General features: G+C 41.1%; 3 protein-coding genes and 1 long non-coding RNA gene across 6 annotated transcripts in view; 3 read left to right on the top strand and 1 right to left on the bottom strand.

Moving 5' to 3' along the window:
- The window catches only part of LOC109953283 (uncharacterized), a 14,415-nt gene extending 8,205 nt beyond the window's left edge, over positions 1–6,210 (bottom strand). Inside the window, exons 1-4 of one of the 2 annotated variants that reach the window (XR_002273886.1) lie at positions 6,133–6,210; positions 4,257–4,332; positions 4,076–4,175; positions 440–511 (exon numbers count right to left, since the gene is read on the bottom strand). This is a non-coding gene — a long non-coding RNA (uncharacterized LOC109953283). The remainder of the gene's footprint in view (positions 1–439; positions 512–4,075; positions 4,176–4,256; positions 4,333–6,132) is intronic. The other variant, XR_002273888.1, reaches the window with a different exon arrangement.
- Positions 889–6,894, top strand: fdft1 (farnesyl-diphosphate farnesyltransferase 1). The gene is given in 9 exon segments (XM_020588690.1): positions 889–1,197; positions 3,103–3,200; positions 4,139–4,322; positions 4,440–4,568; positions 4,908–5,099; positions 5,527–5,703; positions 5,904–6,056; positions 6,154–6,255; positions 6,258–6,894. Coding segments are annotated over 9 exon segments (1,248 nt in total). The 5' UTR covers positions 889–1,098; the 3' UTR covers positions 6,372–6,894.
- A 136-nt stretch (positions 6,895–7,030) lies between these two features.
- On the top strand, positions 7,031–11,350 carry ctsbb (cathepsin Bb). The gene is made up of 11 exons (XM_020588709.1): positions 7,031–7,178; positions 8,275–8,381; positions 9,120–9,243; positions 9,409–9,494; positions 9,603–9,717; positions 9,791–9,906; positions 9,998–10,083; positions 10,174–10,317; positions 10,421–10,537; positions 10,901–11,029; positions 11,130–11,350. Exons 3-11 carry the CDS (start codon positions 9,121–9,123, stop codon positions 11,204–11,206), a joined length of 993 nt encoding a protein of 330 aa, XP_020444365.1. The 5' UTR covers positions 7,031–7,178; positions 8,275–8,381; position 9,120; the 3' UTR covers positions 11,207–11,350.
- A 910-nt stretch (positions 11,351–12,260) lies between these two features.
- Positions 12,261–17,352, top strand: LOC109954238 (phospholipase ABHD3-like). Of its 2 annotated transcripts, none has more exons than XM_020589638.1 (9): positions 12,261–12,656; positions 12,941–13,101; positions 13,222–13,404; positions 13,631–13,676; positions 14,385–14,497; positions 14,679–14,852; positions 15,304–15,352; positions 15,454–15,619; positions 16,611–16,727. In XM_020589638.1, exons 1-9 carry the CDS (start codon positions 12,537–12,539, stop codon positions 16,628–16,630), a joined length of 1,032 nt encoding a protein of 343 aa, XP_020445294.1. In that variant the 5' UTR covers positions 12,261–12,536; the 3' UTR covers positions 16,631–16,727. The 2 variants fall into 2 exon arrangements, with proteins under 2 accessions (XP_020445294.1, XP_020445289.1); XM_020589633.1 differs by having other exon boundaries at positions 12,265–12,656; positions 16,528–17,352.
- The last annotated feature ends 2,760 nt before the right edge of the window (positions 17,353–20,112 follow it).

Below are 20,112 nucleotides of genomic sequence, written 5' to 3'. Positions count from 1 at the left end.
TCCCCACCCGTGACCCCGTTCAGGGACTAAGCGGTAGAAAATGAATGAATACAAATAAAATTTGATTTGATTTCATTTTGACATGACACAAAGGTTTGTGAAATATCTAGAATTACATTAATTTCCTGTTTAGCTATTACCAAGATTTTAACCATCTTCTGATAGCCGTGTCCCTATTTGTAAGTATTCTTTTGTGAATTTTCCAGTTCCTGTGATAAAAAGCTGGACAGTACATTGGTTGAGATTTTCTGCAGATTTCTCTTGCACCGTCTCCCTCCAACACTGCTGAAATGCGAGTCTCATTTGATCCTGGAGGGCATCATACTTGTGGGCTAAAAGTGCAATCAAGTGTAAATCCCGTCCTGCTTTCTAGATACTGCTCAAAACTTCCACTTTTCTCTGAAAACAGAACTTGTGCAGCCTGAGTCATGACGCTCACCTCCCATCTGAACACCTTTTTCTCTTCTTCTGGTCGACTGTGGTGGCTCCTCTGAACTTGCTCCAGTACTTTCTGCACAGAATATTGCGTGTCAATCCAGCGTGATATTTTTTCAAAAAGGTGCTTATTGTTAGTCAGGTGTTTAGCCTCTCCGCTAACACAGGCTTCACGAGGATGTTTAATCATAATAATGGACCTAATAAACGACCATATTACATAAAATAGATAACTTATGAAGATTAATAACTTTCCATGAGTTTCGAGGGAATAAATAGGACGTATAGTTTCATACGGGGCACTGTTTGTACACTGGTTCTTGCAACCACCAGGTAACAGTGCTGGGATTATACCATTTAATTTATCAGGTGCGGTTTCTCAAAAACGGGCCAATCAAAAGCCGCGCTTGACTGACAGTCCGCTAAGGCGGGACATCACACCAGACTCTCCAGACGCTCACTGGACGCTGAGCGCTAAGCCCATGACCCGTCAGCCAATCAGAGGCGTCAGTCTGACGCGTGTTGAGCCTGAACACCGCATTCTCTTCATGGCGCTGCTGCTGTGCTGCAGCATCATCGGAAGGACGGATCGTTTTGATGGGGGATATCTCGTGAGGTTTCCGCAGCAGCTCCTCAGAATAACAGCTGAACACCTGAAGCAACATGGACATCCTGAAGTCACTGGCCCATCCCGAGGAACTATTCAACCTGTTTAAGTTTAAGATGGGGGGATGCAGAGCCGTGATGCCAAAGTTGGATTATGTGAGTAAAACCTCCTTTCGAAAATGGACTGACTGAATATAAACACAGTCACACGAATATTAAGACAGCATCTTCATGCAGGTAGGATGCGTCGTTGTATTTCTCACTAATGGAGTAGCACATAGTGTTCCTCCTTCACACAGCAGCACCAAAAACAGGGAACACCGTAGCAACACGGAAATCCAGGTAGGCCTATTAATGCACAGGTTTGCACATGCTTAGTGTATACAACCTGCACCGTAATGGATTAACCTATATGGTGCTCAGTTTTGCTCCTAAATGAACCGATGGAAAGAGGGTTAGCTAATTGGACTTTGTCAGATTAGATCTATGCTCTCACTGTGTTGGCTCACATATACAGAGGCAAGGACTGTCGCTGATTTAGGATTTTCCCTACGCAGAGTAGAGAGCCTGGAAGGTTTAGCAGCAGGGAGGGATGCTGTACAGATGTTTGGCGGGTAATAAAACACCAGTATGACCCTCAGAGAGAAACTGAAACCAGTTTCTACCAGCCCTTCATTTTGATAGCCAGCAGTGCCCTCAGCAAACATAACTCAATAATAACAATAAAATATGTCAGTCTTAAGTGAATCTGAAATACGTTTGATCGGGGTAGTGTTAGATACAAGATAATTCAACATTTTTGAAAAATTTGTTTGGCAGTTCTTAATGTTGTAGTACAGTGTTGTTTGGTGAGACTAACAAACTACGCTGTCACAGATATTACACTTTTCTGTGAGCAGTCAGATTTTGTAATTTGATCAAGTGCTGACCACAACTCAAACACTTTTTTAGCATTTAAAAAAGATAAATAATGAAGTAAAATTCGAAATGGCAATAACCACTTTGTCATGGTCACACATAATGGTGACAGTAACACATGATCTTGCCTCCATAATTTAGGTAGGATCGCAGATTGAAATACAGGGTACCTCACCTGTGGATATTTGGTCAACACATCAAGATATTTTTCATTTTTGACCCTGCAGCAGCACAGAATCTGACAGGTGACAGATCAGGCTTCTACACTTGTATCCACTCGTATCGTAAATCCTGCCGTAGTTCCCGCGGTCTCCCACTAGGTGTCAGTACAACACCATTCTATTATTTTAGCACACTTGCCCAAACAGCTAGTTGTGCCCCACATTTTTGGCAGTCCTGTTGGAATAAAAACATAGCAGTATTGCAAGTGACTGGAAACTAAAACACACGAGTTTTATTTCTGCACTTGGGTTAATCACCAAGAAATTTTGGCTGCCTGCTTACGTAAATACAACGAGGCTATTTGGCCTTTTTTACGGTCGTGTTTTCTATTTAAAAGCATCATATTCGCTGACGTAACTTTATTCTTTTATTGAGTAATACATCTTGTGAAATACGCTTGAAAGGCCAAATTTCCGTTCCAGAAGCAGTTTTAGGAAACATATGGGTGCAGCTTGTGTTTTGGGTAGAAGTGGGAGGAACTGTGTGATCATAACAACAGATCTACAAACGCTGTGGACACACCTTGCTAGCTTGCACAGTGAGATCGGACTGTTTTGAAATCAGCGGAGAACTTCCTGCCAAAGGCTTATTACCTCGTTTGCCCTCTACATGGACTTGGTGTCTCAAACTTTTCCACCAACCGTGGCGTCCTTAATGGATACCGTTGTGTTTTAGCTGCATGCTCTGTCCAATTGTCGGGTTTTTCGTATGGCCGGTGCTTGTTGCAAGTGTCCAGTCTCTCTGTCCGTTTTCAGGCGCTCTCTCTTGGTGGTGCCGCGATGCTGCGGATCCACCCCTCGGTTCCTCGTTCCAGGCTGGAGACTAGGTGAGCGGGGCCTACAAGAGGCCGCCCGACCCTCCAGTGCCCTCAGACCCGCAAGCTTTTACCGACACACGGCCTTCTTTTGTCTGTCCTGCCAGGAGTCCATGAGTGAGAGTCTGCGGACCTGCTACATGTACTTGAACCAAACCAGTCGGAGTTTTGCAGCTGTGATCCAAGCGTTGGATGGGGAGTTGAGGTAGGTAAAAGCTGGACTTGGTGCTGGTCTGGCTCCAGGTGAGGAGGGGTGTGTGCAGGCATGACATCGTTCCAAAATTGCAGACCCAGGGGAGTTGGCCTGGGTACTTCCCCTCACTAGTACTGTTCTATGTAAACCGTTTATATGCACAGTAATATATTTAATGTGTGTGTTCATGTGCATTTACATTGTTGATACCCCTGTCAGGAGCTTAGGCTACCAAAGACGGGAAGCATTGTGTTGCATTTGTTTTACTACTCTCAGAAAACAGTCCACAACTGAAATGCAGATATTTCCTGTGGAACTACAATATAGTTTGAAAGCAGACACCCCTCCTATATATAATGAATAAATCAGTGTGTGTGTGTCTGGCAGTGGCAGCCAGAACGAACAGTGGACTTGATTCTGGACCTAATAGTTCAACCACATACAGCAGCTTGGCCCAAGCTTTTTAGGGACGTCCTAGTCATTTAAATGACAGTTCTTAAGCAGATCAGCAACTACATCTTAATTGTTTTAGTTTAAAGATGGAAGATAAGAGCTTAATTAGTGGTTTATATGTAAAGATGTGTTAAGATACAGTATGACTAGTACTCAGTAAAATGTCATCTAATAAAATAATTGACCAAACTATGAAATATTTTTTTAAATCAACTGATCAATCATCTAGTCTATCAAATGGGAGACAATCATGTAAAATGCCCATTAGAATAAAATAACAGCAAGACATTTGCCAAAATGACTCCTTTGTGATGACCTGTAGCAGGAATTCAAAAGGAAACAGTAAAAATTATATACTGGGTTGTCTGCTGTTGTGTGTGTGTGTGGACTTTATATAATCCCTGTTCAAAGAGAATATTCTACATAAGACTAACCTGATTTACTTGACACAACTGTTGTAGTCATCTCATCCCTTTCTCACCCTCTTCTTGATCCAGACATGCAGTTTGTATTTTCTATCTTGTGCTGCGAGCGCTGGATACAGTGGAGGATGACATGAGTATCCCCCTGGACAGGAAGGTGCCAATGCTGAATGATTTCCACACTTATCTGTACCAGGACGAGTGGTGCTTCACTGAGAGCCAGGAGAAAGACCGGCAGGTTCTGGAGGACTTCCCAACGGTCAGTAGTACTGCACGGAACATAAAAGAGGAATAGTCAGGTACAGTAGGCTATCAATGCTTAATTTAATGATGGCATCCCAAAAAGTTCATTCTCTTCTTGTGTTCTTTCAACCAGATATCAGTAGAGTTCAGAAACCTGGCTCAGGAATACAGAGATGTCATCTCAGATATCTGCCAGCGTATGGGAGTAGGAATGGCTGAATTCCTGGAGAAGAAAGTGGGGTCCATGAAAGAGTGGGACCAGGTAAATGTTAGCAATGTGGTACCATTGGATACTGACAGGAATATAAGGAATATAAAATCAACAACCATTTAAAATGTTCTGTGTGATAAATGAGTTGAATATTGGGCAACACTTGCACTCTTCATGGGCTTTGGTTTTGAAGGAAATATGTCATTCGTTTCTAGCACTGTCTGACAGTTTTTAAAAATCTAACAAGATGACGGTAAGGGAGTTCTGCAAAAGCATTAATATGGTTAATTAGCAAAATAACTTGAATTGTTAGCACCGATCAGCAACAGAGACTAATTTTGTACCAACGCATTTTTTTTTTGCATGCTGCCTGTTTTTCGTTCTGTGCAGTATTGCCACTATGTGGCAGGGCTGGTTGGTATTGGCCTGTCTCAGCTCTTCTCAGCATCCCGGCTGGAGGACCCTGAGGTTGGACGGGACGCTGAGCTGGCAAACTCCATGGGCCTGTTCCTCCAGAAGACCAACATCATCCGGGACTATCTCGAAGATATGAAAGAGGGACGTGTCTTCTGGCCACAAGAGGTAGGAATGTGTGTGTCTGACCTGAGCCCACTGTCACACACTATGATAGTTTGTTCATCTCCTAGTCCATATTATGAAATTTGTGTGTATATACAAAATATATTTATATAACCTCTGGTGTATTGTAAAGTAACCCAACTCAAAGTAAGACATTTACCTACATTTTTATCAGCAGACTAGATTTTATACACCTTTTAGGCTGATAATCTTAGGATTTATAAAAAGTGTGCAACATGAAAAGCTGTGCCAGTCTTGTTAAAAAAAAGTGATTCAGTCATTATTTGTTGCACAAGTTATCATCTGGTTTATGGATTTTGATTATTTAGTTTCATCATTGTCACTGAGGGACACAGCAAAAGAAAAACTGACATGACTGTTTCTTACACATATTCCTTGAAAGATTTTTGTATTGTGTGTCCCTGTGCAGGCATGGAGCCAGTTTGCAGGCTGTCTTGAGGACTTGGCCCAGCCTGAGAAGCTGGAGTCGGCTCTGTCCTGTCTCAACTTGCTGGTCACTGATGCTCTGCGTCACGTCCCAGATGTTATCGCCTACCTGTCCCACCTGCACAATCAGAGTGTCTTCAACTTCTGTGCCATTCCACAGGTAAATATTCAGTGTGATTTGTATGACGATATTTGAGCACCACAGATTTTAGCACCTATGTTTCTAAATATGTCAGTCTAACTTTCATAAAGTGTATTATTAATTAAGGCCTAATTTCTCTCTCTCTATACACACACACACACACACACACAGTATATTATGCACCTGTAGCTTCACAATGTTATTCCTCTTTTGACCAGATGATGGCAATAGCTACACTATCTAGATGCTACAACAACCCCATGGTGTTCCAGGGAGTAGTGAAGATCAGAAAAGGACAGACTGTCACTCTCATGATGGATGCCACCAACATGAGAGCTGTGCAGACCATCATCACCCAGTACAGCCAGGAGGTGGGTGTATTTTCTTGTCTGTCACTGCTGCGTTTACCATGTTGTTGCACTTGAACACATTTTCAATACAACCAACCTTGTTTCCCCCTTGCTGCAGATTTTACACAAGGTCTCCCTCACTGACCCGTCACGGGACAAGACCCTGCACATCTTGGCTCTAATCCAGGAGAAGTCTGATTTGTCACAGTCCACAGGCCCCCCCGCCTGTCACGCGTGTACCTGTCTGCTGCCATGCTGCTCGCCGCTCTCAGCTGGCAGTACCTGAGCGCTACCGCAGAACAGATACAGGGCACCAGTGATGTGCCGGGACAGTGAACTCCTATCTCACCTTTCCTGGGCCTACAAACTAAAAAGGGCCTTCTGCTCACTCTGGAGATCTGGTTCTCTTCTCACTGGAGGAATCTGAAGCATTTCCTCCTCCTTTCCCCTCTTTATTATGGTCGTGACAGGACCATGGACAAATGTATACGGTGGAGGGGTTCTGGTAGCAGGCTGGTCACATTGGGTTGTTTGATCTGTGGTAGTCCACCCTGCATCGGGAAGAAAATTATTTTACACACAGTGTTGTGTAGTTATTTACTAGCATAAATGGCACATTGCAACGTACGCACGGGGGGGAGGGGTTTCATGTCTTGTGATTTTTATGTAGAGCATGTTTTTCTTCATTTTTGTTTGAAACATTTTGACCCATTGTTTGGATTGAATTGAATTATTTTACATATTTGAATATTTCAAAAAAAAGAAATGAATTGTTTAAATGTTGAAATGCATAAAACATGACTGCCAATTTTAGGATTTTCACCAACTCATTCACCAAACTTAATTAAGCTTTTGTTTTATTTTGTCTCAAATCAAAAATTTCATATTTTTCATGGCAAATAAAAGCTAGTTTAATATTCCACTTGTTATGTCTCTATTTAAAGAAATGTTACAACAGTGCACTTTACAGCATTTGTGCTGCATGTTAGCCTCCCCTCACAGTAGAGCTTTCACTCTGTTTCAAATCTGTGTACTTTGAAATTGGAGGACAAGAAAATTATACTGTGGTTTAAGACGTGCTTATTAGAAAAGGATTTAGGAGGCTAACGCTGTCCTATGCGTGCGTTGTTTCCCGTTCCTGCGGTAAGAGCATTCACTTCCTGTTTACTGTGCTTGCTACCAGATAGCTTAATCCATTATCAAACTGATTTCTAGGTTTATCTGAACATCAGCTCATTTTCTGAGTTACAACATAGGCCTGCACTACTTAAGCACCCGTGTTACACAATGTCTTGCCAATTTCTGAATTTAACTAGCTACTATAGGTCAGCTAGCAAGAAGCTAAGCTAGTATCTTAGTTGAGAGCAATGGCTACCCTGTTCCTCGAATTGTCAGTTATTCCTCGGCTTTCTTTAGCGATAATGGTAGTGTAAGAAATTTCAAATGATAGCAGCATTGGAGGCGAGACTAACCGAATTGGAAGTGCGACTCTGCACACTTGAAAACAGCCCAGCTAGCCAGTCCCACGTAGTCGGTGCGGGGCCTCCTAGGCGTAGCTCAGGCCAAGCTAGCAGCCGGGCGGTTCCCGAGCAGCTGGGAGCTCAGCCAGGCGACTGTTTGATGGCTAGCAAGAGACATGGCTCGAAACAAACGCCCATGGCTCATCACCTGCCTGTTCACATTTCAAATCAATTTTCCCCACTCAGCGACACACTCTGTGAGAAAACAACTCTGATAATTGGAGACTCCATAGTCAGAAACATGAAGCTAGAGACACCGGCGGCCATAGTCAAATGTTTTCCTGGGGCCAGAGCGGGCGACATTGAATCCTATTTGAAGCTGCTGACTAAGGATAAGCGTAAATACAGTAAGACTGTTATTCATATCGGCGCTAATGACTCCTGACTTCGCCAGTCGGAGGTCACTAAAATTAATGCTGAGTCATGTGTAACTTCGCCAAAACAATGTCTCAACTAAATCTCTGTTTGTAAATGATTTGATATGTGAACATCACAATGATTTATTGTGCCTTTCTGAAACCTGGTTACAGCAGGAAGAATATGTCAGTCTAAATGAATCCACCCCACCTAATCACAGTAACTGTGACATCCTTTGAAGCACAGGCCGAGGTGGCAGAGACCTTCGACTCAAGCCTATTAAGACTTACTCTGAGTCTGTCAATGACAGCCTCAACAATGCAGATCTCCTCATTACATTGACGTGATTCCATAACTTGCAGCTTGTAAAAAGGACAAGAAGAAGTAAAAAGACTGGAGAGAACTTGTGTTTGGTTCAGTGAGAGAGAGGAACTGACCCAGAGAAGAACATCCACTGATACAGCAACAGGTAGATGTCCAGTTTTAGATTGGGCAAATGAGTAATAATTTGATCTTTAATTTAAGTTATTTGAGTTGATTGTTAATAAGAAGAGAGTTTTATGTTGTGCTTATCTTGATGAAGATGAATATGTCACTCACTATATTAATTCATCTGAAATTTCATATTTTTTTGCTAAGTTTTTAAATGGTTACTTGATGTGGTGATTGCAACAACTTTTATCAATAATAATTCCTTATACTGCCCTTATATATCTCCTTGATAAGACTCAGTTTTCATCCTTTTAACTGGTTTTAGCTAGGCAGTTATTACAAATAACATATGGTACTTTAGCACTTCATGTGTGTATCTGAAAAATAGAGAGGGTGTTGATTATATATAAATACAGTAACTGCACCTATCTTACATTCTCTAGTTGTTTTTGTATATTTGTGTATATACTAAACAGGTACATTAATACCAACTTCCTATTATATCAGTAGAAAGAAAAAGTACTCTGAGTCCATTGGTCTTTTAGTACATGTCATAAATATGGATTAGAGTTACTGCAACAATTGGTGAACTGTGGGGGAAAATATTTCAAATGTGAGAAAGGAAGAATCACCAAGATGATTATGTGCAATTACTGTATACTGTCACTGTCTCTTGCTGTAATTCTCATAAAGCAGCAACAGCTCCCTTTTGAGGAGTAATAGACATATTGCAGTTGAGGTGACTATCCTGAAATCTGACTGGTTTGTTTTGCAGGATGTATCGACTGCCCCTTCTTTGTTTGGTGGTGATGGTGTCTGTCACCTGGGCCCACCAGCACCTTCCTCTTCTCTCCTCAGAAATGGTTGACTTTATTAACCAGGCCAACACCACCTGGGTGGTGAGACCATGTTAATTATCCAGTTAATACTTTGGGTAGTTTGGGATCTTTAATGCATTTCTGGTGACTATCTCTGCAGCATAGCCACCTGAGAAAACCTGCTGTCACAGACTATGACCATGAATGCAGTGATCTTTCTCATTTCCATCTCTACTTTTGCTCCAGGCTAGGATTAACTTCCCTAAAGTTAACATCAGCTATGTGAAGGGACTATGTGGGACTTTACGCAATGGAAGGAAACTACGGGAGGTGTAGGTTTTAACTATAGTGCAGTACTGACTGTGTGTGTGCAGTCTCACATCCACATCAGCCGGTTCATCATATCTGTAGTGCTTCAGTGACTGTATTCTCTTGCTTAGGGTTCATACCACTGATGACATAGAACTTCCAGACAGCTTTGATGCGCGCCAGCATTGGCCTAACTGTCCCACAATCCAACAAATCAGAGACCAGGGCTCATGTGGGTCCTGCTGGGTAAGAAAAAAAGGCATAATAGTATAGAACGGGCTATTCTCAAGGCAGTAATCCCCTTTATGATTTCACACAGGCCTTTGCGGCAGTTGAGGCGATATCGGACAGGTTATGCATCCACAGCTGTGCTAATATCTCTGTGGAGATCTCTGCTGAGGATCTGCTGTCCTGCTGTGATGAATGTGGCTTTGGGTGAGTTTGTATAACCAAATGCATCTATTCCAAATCTTTTAAGAGGACATAGAACAGCACTTGTGGTGTTTTTAATTTCCTGTGTTTGCAGCTGCAATGGTGGTTTTCCTTCTGTTGCCTGGGAATTCTGGGTAAAGAAAGGGCTCGTGACAGGAGGCTTGTATGACTCTAAAGTTGGTATGTTTGTTCTCAGTAAGAACTAAAATGGGTTTATGCAGCTTTATGAAATGTCTGCACCAAAACTGATGGTGGTTCTATGTGTTACAGGCTGCAAGCCTTACACCATCACTCCTTGTGAGCATCATGTAAATGGAACTCGTCCTAAATGTCAGGATGAACAGGAGACTCCTAAGTGTGTGGAGCAGTGCATTGACGGATACTCGCCATGCTATCGGAAGGATAAACACTTTGGTACAGACACCTAAACTTATCTAATCTCTCTCCTACAGTAGCTATCATATCATGGCTTATCTTTTTTTATATCTGTGATTGTTTATTGTGTCTCCCTTTACAGGAAGGTGCACATACAATGTCCCATCCCACCAGGAACAAATCATGGCTGAGCTGTACAAGAATGGGCCTGTCGAGGCATCTTTCACTGTCTATGAGGATTTTCAGCTCTACATGAGTGGTGAGGCCCAAAGTCTGTGTAATGTATGCACACAAACATCTCCTTTAAACAAACACCAAGATGAAAATTAGAACCTGTGATCTGTGTTGTTTATTAATGGTAAATTTCCATCAGCCCATTAACTACAAACTGCTTCTGCTTTGCATTTGTACTGACCAGGTTCAAGTATTTTCTTACTGTATGTTAAAAGTCTTATAACATACAGTATATATATAATATTTTTGATGGTTGATACAAATCATCAATATAAAGTTGAGTTAATTGTTTAGATAATATATAGTAAATTAGTTTAAATATGGAAAATCATCTTTGCCATGTTTGAAGTTGTTAAGCCCTGTGTATTTGTGCTTGGTATTATTATAGGTGTGTATCAGCATGTGATAGGGGAGATGGTGGGTGGTCACGCCATCAGGATCCTGGGCTGGGGAGAAGAGAATGGGACACCCTACTGGTTGGCTGCAAACTCCTGGAACACTGACTGGGGAGACGAGGGTATGCTTCTTGGTTACATAAAGTACATATCATAGCAAAGACAATTGTATAGTTATTATAATTTGACAATCAATCATGTTTTTGTGTTTTCTGGTTTCAGGTTTCTTCAAGATCAAGCGTGGAAATGATGAATGTGGTATTGAGTCTGACATTGTAACAGGAATCCCACTCATCTAGTAAAATCAGCTCTGACTGCAAACGTTTGTCAAATCAAATCAATTGAGAAACATTCAAGTAAAGGTGTTAGTTTGTAAGAGCTTTGTAAGGCAAATATTGAGATATCATGTAAAAACAAGGAATAAATTGCGCAACATGGTGAAACAAGAACTTTTACCCTTGCATCGTTATTGTTTTAAATAATGTTGATCTTGAATTATTTATTTTGGGTTTTTCCCAGAGAGCTTTGTAGTATTTTTACAGCTTCACAAAGAACTTTAAATGTCAAAATATATTAAGTTTAGTTATCTAAAATGACATTTTAATGAGGCTTAATATGCTTAATGTGAATGCAACAGGATAGCAAAGGCCAATATTTTAACCTAGTAGAACGATAGTTAAAGAAAAAAAATTGCTACACAGTCTGCAGAGCAAAATGTTTAGCGACTATTGTCAAGACACATAAACAGTGAAGGAGAGTCAAGTGCAAAGACAAAGCAGGATGAATCCGACAGGTGGTTGCAGGGCAAAAATTTGCTGTGGGTCACTAGGGAGCTCCCTCCAGATTTGGACCACCAGCCTATTGTATTTTCCAGATACCACCCACTATTACTAGTGCATAATATAAATACTCAAAGTCAGTTAGTTTAAACTCTTTCATTAAACAAATGTGTTTATGAATAATCTGTCAATTCAATTAGGCTATTATGTGCTTTAAACTAGATGTTAGCACAGATCTCCTCTGTAAGACAGGACCTCAACATTAGTTACAAGTGTAAGAGCCCTTAGGACTTTTACCATTTCATTTTTATGTTGTTTTTGTTGTGAATATTATTAAATACGTTGCTACTTAGAAAATTACTTCAAAGTAATTACCACACAGGCAAATTTCAGTCTAAGCACTAATTGTAGAAAAAAATGGTAATGTAAAGAAAACGATGACCTTGTAGTGGTACATGGAGCTGAAAGTGGCAGCAATGCGTCTATAAAAATGAAAAATAGGATAACGCGCGTGAAGATCCGCATTTGTAGTCAGTCTGTGAGGGTGGACCATGACATGAGGCGGAGAGTGGAGCCTCCGTTTAAATAGACGATCTTCGGCTATGACGTAAAACCAGGACGCGCCGGATACTGGAGAAACCACAACGACGATTTATCATCACATCTGATGGAACAGAACTGCGGCTGTGAAAACATCTGTATCGTTTAACTGGTAGTGATGAAGGAAGGCTGTGGGACATGAACTAACGTTACACTTCTGTCTGTCAGTTGTCTGTTCCGCTAACGAAGCATTTACATACCATTAGATATCAGGCTAGCTCTCTGTTGTAACGCTGGATAGATTATTACCATGACTGTGTCACATCTGGAGCTATGGAAAACATATTGGGAGTTAGTTTCCAGGCCTTACACGGTGTTCGTCTGCTCCATCACGGCCGCAGTGTGGTATTTGTGGGACCGCAAGTGTCAGGTCAGTCACTGTATGACACCCTGGTCAAAGGTTAAGGGAAATGACTGTACTCTCCTATATCAATTTTCTTTTAAATTTTATCTTATTATTGTTCTTATTTACTAATATTTTTGTATATGTTATTTTACTGTGGGCTATTGAATTTTGCTTTCTTGATAATTTTATTGTTCTTGTTCTCATATAGTTCATCTCTCTCATCTTGTTTCAGATGCATTCTTGTCTCTAGCAGTTTTTCAAAGCTGCTGGGTCGTCATGTGTTTTCATTTTGTCTCCTTTCCTCTCAGCCACCAACCCTGGTTTGTAGTGAGCCTTTTGGTGCATTCCTCCACAAGCACTGTCCTGTGATGGCTGAGCGTTTCAGACCCACCCCCTGGTGTTGGGGAGGTCGGCTTCAAACCCTGGTCGGTGCCTTCCTCAAGTCCAGGCCCCTCGTCATTTATCGCAAGTAGGAAGAACCCTCTGTTAGCTTCCCACTGAACCTGAAAAATGGTGAAATGACAGTGTAGTTTTGTTTCTGTGCTAATAATTTTATGATCCTGTTTGTGTTTCTGTCCTTTCCTCTCAGTGAGCTGATTCACACGGCTGATGGTGGTCAGATCTCTCTGGATTGGGTTGATAATCCGGACAGCGCGGCCTATCCAGAATCCTCTACTCGCCCCACAGTATTGATCCTCCCAGGCCTGACGGGGAACAGCCGGCAGCCCTATGTGCTCCATGCTGTCTGCCAGGCCACTCACTGTGGCTACAGGTCAGTTGTGGTCCTCGCCTATTGCCTGTCGGAAATGTTTTATTCGTGTCCCAAAATCAGAAGTGAAATGTAAACACCCTTACATTTTTATTCAGTATTTACATCTGACATGAATTCAATTTGAAGCAGTGACAAAAAAGTTTGAATTAAAGTAAGCAAGATTCTTGTGTGAGGTGAAATTAAATATCCAGTAACTGCTGAAGCTGTTTTTGTTGGCATTTTGTAGGTGTGTGGTATTCAACAACAGAGGGGTCGGAGGGCAGGAGTTGTTGGTAAGTACATTGATTACCTAACGAATTACAGTCATGTTACCTTTAATTCTGAAATTTTCCCTTAGTCATTTCAACAGACTTTGTTTGTGAAGTAGCTTCATATCTAGAGGTTTGTTTGCTGCAGAGTTGAAATTTGTGAAGACATACGCACTACTGGCAAGTCTACCCAAAAATCTGCTACTTCCAGTATGAAGTGGCAGATGGTGGTTTGATATGGGGCGGCTGTGAGTCAGGAGGTAGCGCGGGTTAACTTCTAATTGGTGGGTTGGCCTGATATAGTTTATTCTTCTGTGCTCCAGATCTCCATTGCTGCCGAAAGCTATTGAAAACACATTACTGAAACACAATGTGACTTGTTCTGTCACTAGGATAAACATGGCATTATAGTTGATTATAGTCAAACATACACATCTCTGCAGATGGAAGAGAGACTATAGTATTTATTAATCCACAGCTGAAAGTAGTTCCCAACAAATGTACTGTGTACTCCTGTTTTAGCAATGTTTACTAAAAACTAGAGTTCCCAGCTGATTTGGGAATTAACCTTGCCTTTTTATGCTTCTCTTATTTCTATTTAGAGACCAGCTAAGACATTGTTGGTTTTGGGGTTTTCATTGGATTTGTGGTCATATAGTTCAGTTCAAACACACAATGTGGCACCTGAACAGTGCATGTAATGTTCGTCCTCTGGTGTCCTGCTTGCTTCAGACACCTGTTACCTACTGCGCAGCCAATACTTCAGATCTTGAGCATGTGGTGCAGCATGTTAAAGAACTCTACCCAAGTGCTCCTGTGCTTGGTGCTGGTGTGTCTATGGGAGGGTGAGTCAGTGTAAAGATTTTGACCTGCTTGCATTTTTCTTTTTCAGATCTTACCAAAAAGTGACTGCATTGACAAGCTTGTCCTGTTGTTTTCTTTCTCTGTCTTCCCTTTAGTTACAACATTTTGGTCATAATGCTGTCTTATTTCAATTTTTTTTCTTTTTTCTTATCTTCCCTGAAGCATGTTGTTGCTAAACTACCTGGCTCGTAAGGGCACAGAGTCGGGGATGGTGGCAGGTTTCACCATTTCTGCCCCCTGGGATGCGGAGAAGTCGTCCACTTCACTGGAAGAACCACTCAACTATCTGCTCTTCAACAGTTTCCTCACCCGCAGCCTGTGTAATACTGTTAACCGGTCAGAGAGATTGCCGTTTCCTATTTCCTGAATTTAATTTAACGAATGGCATTGTTGAGACAGCAGTTTTCATGCCTCTGTGCATGTGACAGCCTTAGCTGGAGGCATCATGTTTCTGGGTTTTAAGTCTGCCTGCCCAACTGTCCATTCTGTTCTTATGAATGCGATATCTCAGGAACACCTTGAGGATGTTATGTCAGATTGGGCACAAAAATCTACTTAGACCTAGGGATGAACTCATTAGATATTGGTTGTCACTTTGACCTCACGTCTGTTCCATTCTCATGAGGGGATTTCTTCAAATTAAATGCAGTTAATATCTGTTTTTAAATTCTTCACCACATTATGTATATTATATGAGTTTGGTCAGACACACGTAAACTGCAACTTGACTGCCTGGTGGAACTCTACAACCACAAAGCAGTAATTAAATTTTTTTTTTTGGTCACAGGCACAGAAGGATTTTGGAGAAAGTGGCGGATATTGACTATGTTCTGAAGGTATGGGCTGTTCTTTACATTCACCCTCCTGTTTCTAATCTGTATTTCTGTGTGATTGGCTTTCGTCTCTCTTTTCATCTGATTTAATCCCTCTTCTTTAGTCACGGACTATCCGTGACTTTGATGAACGCTTCACAGCTTTGATGTTTGGTTACAAATCTTGCGAGGAGTACTACCATGATGCCAGTCCAGACAAAAAACTCCCCAATACAGTAGTACCCATCTTGTGTCTCAACGCTGCTGATGATCCATTCTCCCCCCAGAATGGTGAGTAGAGAACAGGAAAAGTTTGGGACTGTGTTTCATTTGTGGTGATTTTTGAGCACTGGATCTAAACAAACCACATTAAAGCTACTCATTTTTTTTTTTTCAGCTGCTAGGTCTAGTGAGACTCTGAACAAACTGACACCTTTAGCCACTGCTAACTGTTCTTTGCCTCACCTATCATATCCTGTTTCCTACTGAAGACGTAAACTATGGAAGCCTGGTTGTGACAGACTGTACAAAACGCAGCCTCAATACTGCCGCTAGCATTACCTGACTAATGAGTAAATTTGTCAATCCAGTTGAATGCTCTGGTTATTGCTAATGTGACACAAAGCACTAATGTCACACGAAGCTCAACTCATTCCCAAATTAATATTATATTAATTATGGCCATGCTAGGTCGATAATGTTACCAAAACAAACACGTTAGCTTTAGATGCTAACATATTCAGAAGCAAGAACACCACACGTAAATCAAACTTGAGTCCTCTGGCTGCTTTTAACACTCTCCATCTCAAAAAGTCAAGCTGATATTAACCTTGGTTTTTGCTCTTTCTTTGTCCTACTCTGTGCAAAAGAACACGACCTCTTCAGTCTGGCAGTCACTGTTTTGGACTTTTCGTAAACGAGAGGTCTTTCGTGGCTGGCTGTTTGAAGTGACTACTTGCAATCTGAAAAACACGCTAATTTATGGACCATATTTTGAAAACAGGATGGAGAAACTGGACTAACAACAGAACCGCTGTAGGCAGCAGACTGTCATGGAGGGGGGTTGTATAGCATAACATTTTTGCTTTCACAGTAAAAATGTTAGTTAATGCACATTTAGGAACAGCCTTATTCTTTGGTCTCATTTATTTCTAAATGTGGGTTTAACTCCTTTTTCACTGTATTTCCTGCCCTCACAGCCTTCCCTTTGACCATTATCCGGAGCCTGCCTAATGTCGCCCTGTTGTTGACCGCTCACGGTGGTCACATTGCCTTCCTGCAGGGTTTGTTTCCTCGCAGTGAGAACTACATGGAGCGACTGTTTGGCCAGTTCATCCAAGCCGTCTTCAAACACCCGAGGGAGATCAACAAAGCCTGTGGCATCAAGGAGGAGCAGATGAGCTGATCATCTTTTACCTTCCCACCACTGAGTATACTCTAAAGCTATCTAAGAATATGAAGAATACCTGGTTGTTCTGAAGTTTTGTGTTGTGTAATCTGACTTTTGTCATTTGCACATGGGTGTCAGATAAAGGAATGTCTATCCTGTCAGGCTTATAGCCACTTGATGTGTAATCGGTAGTTATGGAGGGAATTTCTCATGAATCTATTCACTGATTGTACACTAAGTCTTTGCACAAGGACCAAGTCAGTATGTGTGTGTACTGAATATCCTTTTAAATTCATCCTGAATTTGCAGAAGGTTTTATTAGGTTTAGGCACTGATGATAATCAATCACCACTTTATTATGGTATTATGTCATTTTTCACCAGAAGCTACAGTTTTTTGACTCGATTCTTAATGTGTTTTTTCACTTGTGACTGTGAATGTCTGATGACAGTCTTATTGAACTTATGGGCTCATTAGCTCTTTGTAGATATTTATGACATTCACTTGCCTTTAACTGCTGTGTATTGTTTAATTGAAAAGACATACTACAGTATGTTTTGTTGAGTTTCACTTCTTTATGAGCTGTAACAACAAATGGTGTTTTTGCCCTATCAGTAAAGATCATTATCTGAAAGACCTCTGGACTCTATTTGGCTGTTACATCTGAATTAATCAACGCATATAATACAGGTCACTGGGTGTCTTCTATTTCCACAGCTAAAATCCAAGCCCTTTTATTTCTGGGCTCAATAATGTCATTGATTAACCAGACAGCATATCAGTAAATAACTGTGAACAGTAAAGGTCCACACCCTCTGTCACAACACTCACCCTTTAGCCTCATTTAGATTTACTCAGACAATAGGCATCCGTCTTCTATGTGAGCAGCAAATAGTATTACACTGTTAAATGCCACAGAAATCACAGACTAGTGACCAGTAATGTCTCAAAAAAATATTAATTTTGCAAAAAACCAAGTATCCTGGCATAATTTTATTCTGCTGCTGGAGTATATATTTATAGAACAAATAAAACTAGCGGTGCATTTTGTCAACAGAGCATGATTTTACACCCAACTTCGGCTTTATCTCCAGTTTGTCCCCCTCCTCCTGCCTGTAATCCTCCACCTGGTGTGATGGGAGGAGCCCCAGCTCATGGTTAATGATTCAGCACCAGGGCTGCTGAGACTGACAGATAAAGAACAGGATAGACTGACAGTGAGGTGGGGGAGAGAGAGAGAGAGAGCGGAAAAGTTGTAAAAATAGTAACAGCTGAAGAGCAGACATGACACCGTAAACTGAGGAAGTATGTAGAAGTAATGCTAAAAGAGATTTCAGACTCCATGTTTGTGTCTGCTCAGGTGTGTCCAGTCTGTAGACAATCTGTGGGTCAGACAGGTCACAGAAATCTACTACAAAGCAAATACTTCTTCTCAGCTGAAAGTGGATAGAAGCAGTTAAAGGTGATCATTTGGCTCCTATGATCCTCGCAGCCTATATAGGCTATACAGATGCTTATCTTTTCTCCTGACCACACACAACCTGCAGGTGAGTGTGACTCTGGTACATGCAGTATAACCTTTTAGTGTCTTTGAGAGCTGTATGTCATGGCAACTTTTTCTTGGCACATGGACAGATTGAATGTCAAGTTTTTGTTTGTAAGACTGTCATGTTTAAAAGAAAATATGAAAATGTTCCTGGCTTTTCTATTTGAGGAAGCTACAGTTATTAAAACTGTTTTGCCAAGCAAAACGATAATGATCTGCATATGCTATAAACCCTAATATGCAGTTGAAACACACCACCAGAACAAACATTTGTTCTGTCTAAGTCTGTGTTACAGAGCATTTTATGTGAATTCAGCTATAGCAAGACTTTGCCATGAATTTGTAATGAAGCAGTATGGAATGCACAGTATGCAGGTTGTATCAGTATAATGAACAATCTAGCTTTATGTTTCTATGCCATTTTTTCAGTTGTGTATGTAAATATCTATAAAACTACTGAACTTGAGGGGCTCCCTGTAACAATTCCTTTTGTCCAAGGCAGGGAGTGCACAGTTTAACATTCTCCTCCATTAAATATTGCTCATCAGGTGCTAAAGATTATCATCCTAATCTGCCCCAGTTTCCTTTCCTTATAGCTGCAAGTTCATAAAAAGCTTACAGTCTGTTTGTGTACAGCTTTGTCTACATGCTATGTGACTGGTTAATGAAACACCCTGAGGCAGATATGGCTTCTGGGTATGGTGCAACATTTTTGTGCCATTATCCTCTTTGTAAAATTTTAATTACTGTTAAGCAAAATGGGCTTATAAACACTTGGAACTGCAGCTGTATGTTTTTATGTATATAGGACTGTATTATCACATTGTTGCTTTGTTTGATGGTGACTCACTGGTGTCATGGAAAATATGTCTGATTTAGCTGAGGGAGAGGAAAGGTGGATTTTTTTTCTTAAACACCTAAGTTCTTTTTTTTCACCTTCTGTACAGACCTGCACAGAAACAATCAATCAGTTGTCGTCAATTAATAGTATAAGGGTTTGTTGGTCTGTTGCTCAGTGACTTTATAATTTGAATGAACACTATCTAATCTCAGAGCTGTTCAGTGTTCAGGGTGAGGCAGCAGTAACTGAGTCATGTGATGAGCTCGGTGATCACTGGCATGCAGCTCATCCACCATAAGCTTTACTGAAGCTGCTGTGAGTTTTTAATAAGTTGACCATGTACACAGTGGCCTTGTGTTTCTGTTCACTCAAATGTTTGGCCTGTCAACAGAAGCACAAACAGCTTTTCATTAACAGCAATATTAATATGGTGAAGAAGCCTTGTTTTTTTGTAAACATCTCCTGGATAATGAGAAATATTAGGTCTGGCGTGTGGCTCACCTATCCCACGTGGCAGTTCTATTAAATCTGTGTCTATTAATTTGTTAACATACACATTAGTTACAATGATTCATTGGCTGGCTAATATACAGCAGAGACTGTTAATATAACACCACTGTAGCAGAACACAAGCAGGAAGAATGACGAAATGCACATAAGAAGAATCTGCAGCAAGGCAACTATACTGAAGGTTTTTGCACCATTTGACAGGTTTTATGCCATTATCAGTCATAGGAACAGTAACTGATCTTTAGCAAAGGCTGGCAGGGCGTGACAGCATTCAGAAAGCTCCCTGTTGACTGTCCATCATTAGTTTGCATAATTCAGCGGGACTCTTGCTGTGTGTGCAGGCAGAGAAGTAGAGTTCAGTGCCAACACTGAAAAGGCATCAGCATATAATGGTTACCTGGGGATTTGTATGTGTACATCTTCACTGTCTCCTAAAAATATGCAGTTTTTATATTTATATTTTACATATGAGATGAATAATTCAAACTAATTCCTGC

The sequence above is a fragment of the Monopterus albus genome, unplaced genomic scaffold, assembly GCF_001952655.1.
Source record: "Monopterus albus unplaced genomic scaffold, M_albus_1.0 scaffold9.1, whole genome shotgun sequence".
Taxonomy (NCBI): domain Eukaryota; kingdom Metazoa; phylum Chordata; class Actinopteri; order Synbranchiformes; family Synbranchidae; genus Monopterus; species Monopterus albus.
The sequence above is the reverse complement of the archived record's forward strand: the minus strand, read 5'-3'. Positions and strand labels throughout refer to the sequence as shown.